Here is a 6,341-nt window from a genome sequence, read left to right as displayed (position 1 = left end):
AGAAGACCCTCGGGTGCCGTGAATGTCAATCAAGTGACGAAAGTGACGTCATAGTGAAGATTTATGATCGCTCATTTTTAGGACTATTTTTTTAATGCCTGGCTGGGGATCGACTGACACACCCTCCGTGATCGACCGGTAGATCGGGATCGACGTAATGAGCACCCCTGATCTACATCAACAATAGGATTTCCCTGAGTGGCTTGACAGGGCAGAATTTAACATTGTGGAGGGGGGCGTGGTCTGCGGCCCTGCCGCGGAGCGGGGTGTGTAAGGACCGGCCTCGAAGCCAGTGGCAGGTGAGTAGATTGCCCAGCTGGGGCTGGTTATCTAATCACCGGTCGCCTTTATTAGCAGCAGCCGGTCCGAGACACGTGGTTGGAGTTGGAGTTGCAGACAGACACTACTCGTATGTGACCGAGACCACGCAGCAAGAAGGAGAGCAGCAGAAGGACTGGAAAGTTGCAAGAACAGTGTGCTGTGTTTTGACGCGTGTGCGCACACATAAAAGACATTGTTACACCAGACTACCGGGCTCACGAGAAGATCTATTATGGTCGGGAGGGAAACTTCACAAACATTTATTTAGAAAAATTTTAAATTGATTTTTTTGAATTGTTACAAGCAAGAATCGCTATTAATTTGATTTTTTTTACACCCCTTATATACATGTATTATAGGGCAGTTTATCGGTTACTGTACTATCCTGTATCGCCATACTGTATAGTAGTTATTGTAGACAAAATATCTATATAATAATAATAATAATAATAATAATAATAAAGGCAAAGTGTCAGTGTCAATGTTGTCGATGGCACGGAAGGAAGAAGATTTATTTATTTTTTAATTGTAATGTATTACCAGCACATGTTTATATGTTCACAATAAACTATAAACAATAAACTGTCTATTATCTGACACCTTCTATGTTAGCTACTTCTCTTTGTTTTTAATGTCTATTTTCTGCTGGATTTACTCTCTATTTTATGCTGCAGCTGTCACATATACTGTAATATTGTACATGGTAATTGTTATATATGATATAGACATAATATAATATATCAGTATATATAATATACTGTACATATATTATGTAAATATTACGTATACACTACCGTTCAAAAGTTTGGGGTCACATTGAAATGTACTTATTTTTTAAGGAAAAGCACTGTACTTTTCAATGAAGATAACTTTAAACTAGTCTTAACTTTAAAGAAATACACTCTATACATTGCTAAATTGGTAAATGACTATTCTAGCTGCAAATGTCTGGTTTTTGGTGCAATATCTACATAGATGTATAGAGGCCCATTTCCAGAAACTATCACTCCAGTGTTCTAATGGTACAATGTGTTTGCTCATCGGCTCAGAAGGCTAATTGATGATTAGAAAACCCTTGTGCAATCATGTTCACACATCTGAAAACAGTTTAGCTCGTTACAGAAGCTACAAAACTGACCTTCCTTTGAGCAGATTGAGTTTCTGGAGCATCACATTTGTGGGGTCAATTAAACGCTCAAAATGGCCAGAAAAAGAGAACTTTCATCTGAAACTCGACAGTCTATTCTTGTTCTTAGAAATGAAGGCTATTCCACAAAATTGTTTGGGTGACCCCAAACTTTTGAACAGTAGTGTATATGTTATATTTTATATCGCTATATTTAGTCTATTTATACCTGCATTGTCCTTTCCATCACTGTAACTGAGCTACTGTGTGGAACAATTTCCCTTGTGGATCATTAAAGTTTGTCTAAGTCTAAGTCTAACTAGAGCGCGTGAAACTGACTGGAAAATGAGCAAGTTATGATTTATTTTCAGTATAAAACGCATTGTATTGCACTGCCTTAAAATGGTGGTGGGCCCTGCTTAGATGGCCGCCACGTAGGCCCCTTTTTTTTTAGATCCAGATATATCTGTGGTCACCATCGTCTGACTTATGACCTTTGACCCACATCTGATGAGATGGAGCCTCTACTCACAAACCGTGAGTCCTGGTGGCCAAGTATTGAATTACACTCCACCATTGACTTGTGTGATTCCCAACCACTGTGCCGCAGTGCGACTTAACTGGTGTGAAAATGATGACTGCAATACAAAATTGTGTCTTTGTTCGTCTATCTCGGCCAGACACGTATATTGACAGGCAGAACAATGGAATGCTGTCCCAAAAGATGGCATGAAATTACAGTGTATCCACCAGTTTTTGGATGGGCCCCGACATTTTCCTTGTATAATATACAAAAGCAGGGGTGTCCGAACTCTTGTCTAACAAGGGCCACGCTCCAAAAAAGATTGAAGGATGCGGGCGGCCGTTTTCATACTTTTTGTGCATAAAAGATGATCAAATCAATAAGCTAGCTGAAGTGACACAGGAAATTAGTGTGCAACTAGGGCTTTCAAAAATAACGATTAACTCATGTGATTAATCACAAACAAATTTTGAATTAATCATGGATATATGCAGATTAATCACGCCATTTATTTGGCTCCTTTACCAACTTTTCCACCAAGTACCACCTAAGAAAAACACCAGGCTCACCAAGTACCTCCATAATAACCAACATTAAAATACAGTAGCGTAGTAGACCTAAGTGTTCATTAAAAACACGGCAGAGGTTTTTTAACATCTACATTTAATCTTTTGGTTACTGCAACATTACACACAATGCACAAACATAAACAACGACACATATGTACAGACTTCTTTGGCATACCACTAGATGGGAGTCCGCGTACCACATTTTGAGAATCACGGCTCTAATCTATTCGAACAATAAAATTGCATTTGTGTCCAAATACTGGGGTCTTTTTTAAAATGAATTTAAATTTCTAAGTCAATTGAAGTTATGCAAGAGATAGAATACTTGTGATTAATCCAAATTCAAAATTGATTTATTGTTTGACAGCACTACTTATAACATGAATACATTTTTTACAAACTGTCAAGGGCTAAAAAAAAGAACAAAAACAAGCTCTGGGCCTAAATTGGCCCCGGAGCCGCACTCTGCACTAAAGAAACAATCTTTCTGAAGTACCCAAGTCACATCCACAATGACTCCGCCTATCCACCAATTATCCATTAAATATTCCACAATACAGTGAGTCTTAAACTGTAGTACACGGGCTCCATCTAGTGGTAGTTAATTATTCAAACACAGTATTACTATTCAAACTCTGTGTAATGTTAAAGTGGACAAAATAATAAACAGAGTTCCTAAATAAAACCTCTGCCTTGTTTTTAATGAATATTCAGCCCTACTATGCTACTATATTTTAATGTTGGTCATTATGGTGGCACTTGGAGAGCAAAGTCTTTTCTCAGGTGGTACTTGTTGGAAGATAAAAAAGTTGAAGAACCACTGTGTGTCTGTTACATATAACATGTTTGCACTTTTACATTCCATCCTCTAACACAGGGGTGTCCAAAGTGCGGCCCGGGGGCCATTTGCGGCCTGCAGGTAATTTCTTAAAGGCCCCGCAGGACATTCTAAAAATAAGATGAAAAAAAAATAAAAAACATAAAAAGTGGTATAAAAGAGCAAACAGGTGAATTGTAACAAGAACATTTTGCATTATTTACTCTAATAACACAAAGCTGCCACGCTGGCTGTTTCTTTCTTTAAAAAATAATAATGAATCAAAATCAATGTCATTATGAATTATTGACCTATTCAAGGCTCCATTTACTTCACATTAAATATTCCACTTTGAGATATTTTGGGGGGAAAATGTTGCATATTTTTTGGTTGCCATTTAAAAAACAAAGTTTTTTAAAGAAGGGCCTAAAACGAACAAACAAAAAACATAAACAACAATAAAACTTATAATTGACGGATGGATCTGAAGTTGATCTTGAGACTATTGTGGTAAAAGTTAAAAAAAATGTTGGATTTATTTTTTTAAACTTTACTGAGCAGGACCCTTTTGGATCCCCAATAATTTTAGTGGGACTTTTTTTTTTTTTTTTAAGTGTCATTGCTCAAAAAAATAATGAATTAAAATCAATGTTGTTATGAGTTCTTCTTTTAAGACTCCAATTATTATATAATCTCAAATATTTCACTTAAAAATTTTATTGGGGGAAAATATTGCATATTTTGTGTTTTTTTCCCATAAAAAACACGATTTTCCTTGACAAAAATGGCATACAACTTAAATCTTTAAAAGCGTTATATTGACAGATAGACCTAATGTTGATCTATGGATTTAAAACTTGAATAATAATAATAATAATAATAATAATAATAATACTAAATAATGACACATTTGTAATATTTTTTTTGACCAAAACCTTTTGGGGTCCCCGGGATCAAGTCTGAGTGGAGGCCTAAATGTATCTTTTTATACAAATATTGTATTGGTTTTTAAAATAAAAAATATCAAAATGGCCCCCGCTTGCTTTGATTTTTCAGTGTGCGGCCCTCAGTGGAAAAAGTTTGGACACCCCTCCTCTAACACAATCTTGACATTTTATGAAGCAAACCATTTTTACCAATAAAACTGCAAAAAAGCTCGGAACAAACAGGCTGATGTTAAACGTTGGAAACTATTAGTAGGGAAAGAAGGAAGCTATTTTTTTTTCATGATTACAGGGTTGCTGTAGGTATCACCGAATCTAATTTAATGTTTTTTCTTTTTTTTAAACAAATCCACTTAAAACAAATTTAATGCAAAATGTCCTACAGATAGTATATATGTATGTATATGTTAGACAACATTGCAAGCATTTGACAATGATCATCTTGAACCGTTGAAAAGTTGACATTAACTGTTGCTCTTTAGTGAATTAGTTGGCTCACAAGACAGTTGAACCTGCCAATTTATTTTATTTCACTTATTTTACTGTAGTGGTAGCAGCAGCTGCCAGTTGTGGTGGCGTCAGAATAAGTTGCTTTGTCGGTCATTTGGCACAGCTAACTGCTGCCTATGGTCATCTCATTGTATGTGTGACTTAGCCGTTTTAATTAAATTTAAGGCCATGAATTGATTTACGTGGACCCCGACTTAAACAAGCTGAAAAACTTATTTGGATGTTACCATTTAGTGGTCAATTGTACGGAATATGTACTGAACTGTGCAATCTACTAATAAAAGTTTCAATCAATCAATCAATCAATCAATCAAAAGCCTTGATTTTCGCAAAATCCATTTACTGACTTAAAATGCTTTTTAATGACCCGCGGACACCCTGGATTAGACGAGGGTGCTTTTGGAGTAAGTGACCTGCAGGTGTGACGTGTTACACAAATGACCCCGCGGGACCTCAAGGCCAGTGAGGTGAAGGCCGAGAGCGTATGAAGAAATATAATCACTTTACCGAGGGTTCCAAGGTTAAAATCAGATGAAAAACCTATCAAAATGTACTGGAAAAAGACCTTACCCGCACTTTTCTTTATGATCAACAGCCTTAAAAGGAGCTTTTGAAAAGGTATACCTCAACAAGACGGAGGTGACTTTAAGAACCCGTATCATTATCAGCACAGTATTACACTTTGTAAATGATCTTCACATTAGTTCTTAGACACCTTCCAACCTAAACTACACCTTTCTTTAGCAGTCCACTTCCTCAGTTCTCTGTCTGGACTTCCTCCCCAAGTCCCTCATTGCACTCACAGCCCGCAGGGTCCTCACCTTGACAGCGGAGGTTCCCATGATGCTGCACGGCGAGTCCTCTCAAGCTGGACCGGATTTCTGAAAACAAAATCGAGAGCTTTTCCTTCGCAGTGCTGGCCTCTCCTCTCTCACTGCATGTTCCTGGCGATGGTTCCCCCTCCTGGATCGTGTCTCTCTGTGGCTCTACGGGCGCCCTCAGGTTCCCAGGAGCTGGCGGGACCCTGTGCTGGCGTCTCGCCCGCCTTCTCTTTTTTTGTTGCTCTCGTCCAATATCTCTTCTTCGCAACAGGGTGAGAAATACCTGAGGCAGAATCCAGCATCAGCACAGCAGACAGGAGGAGGACACGCCGGACGGAGCGACGCTTACCACCAAAGGAACATTTTCGGACTTCTGCAAAGGAGCAGAATTAGCGGAAAGCAAATGACACTTTATAAATAAAAAACGGCGATCATGACTACACGGTCAAATACATTCATTGCCACTTAAGGAGCCAATTAAATGCTTAGTTTTCATGTAAAAAATATGCGTATTATTGTGTTTTACATTATCATTAAACAAAAGCCCCCCAAATAAACGTAGTCAAAAACGCGACGTAGATGAGTAAAATCAGGGGTGACCTTTGACCTCCCCCCCCCGGTATCAGAGCTGCACCGATGACACTCTCGTCCGACATTCCATGGCTTCAGTCGAAAAGCTCTGCCGGCCAATCGGCGGGCTTCGGGGGCGG

At 38.4% G+C, this 6,341-nt stretch overlaps 1 protein-coding gene across 1 annotated transcript in view; it reads right to left on the bottom strand.

The window, feature by feature from the left end:
- zgc:113232 (uncharacterized protein LOC541546 homolog) overlaps nucleotides 1-5,844 on the bottom strand; it is a 56,102-nt gene extending 50,258 nt beyond the window's left edge. The window contains exon 1 of the mRNA XM_062064142.1: nucleotides 5,632-5,844. Coding sequence (XP_061920126.1) covers nucleotides 5,632-5,652 — 21 coding nt within the window. The 5' untranslated portion in view covers nucleotides 5,653-5,844. The remainder of the gene's footprint in view (nucleotides 1-5,631) is intronic.
- Nucleotides 5,845-6,341: the final 497 nt, after the last annotated feature.

The sequence above is a fragment of the Entelurus aequoreus genome, linkage group LG11, assembly GCF_033978785.1.
Source record: "Entelurus aequoreus isolate RoL-2023_Sb linkage group LG11, RoL_Eaeq_v1.1, whole genome shotgun sequence".
In the NCBI taxonomy this organism is placed as follows: Eukaryota; Metazoa; Chordata; class Actinopteri; order Syngnathiformes; family Syngnathidae; genus Entelurus; species Entelurus aequoreus.
The sequence above is the reverse complement of the archived record's forward strand: the minus strand, read 5'-3'. Positions and strand labels throughout refer to the sequence as shown.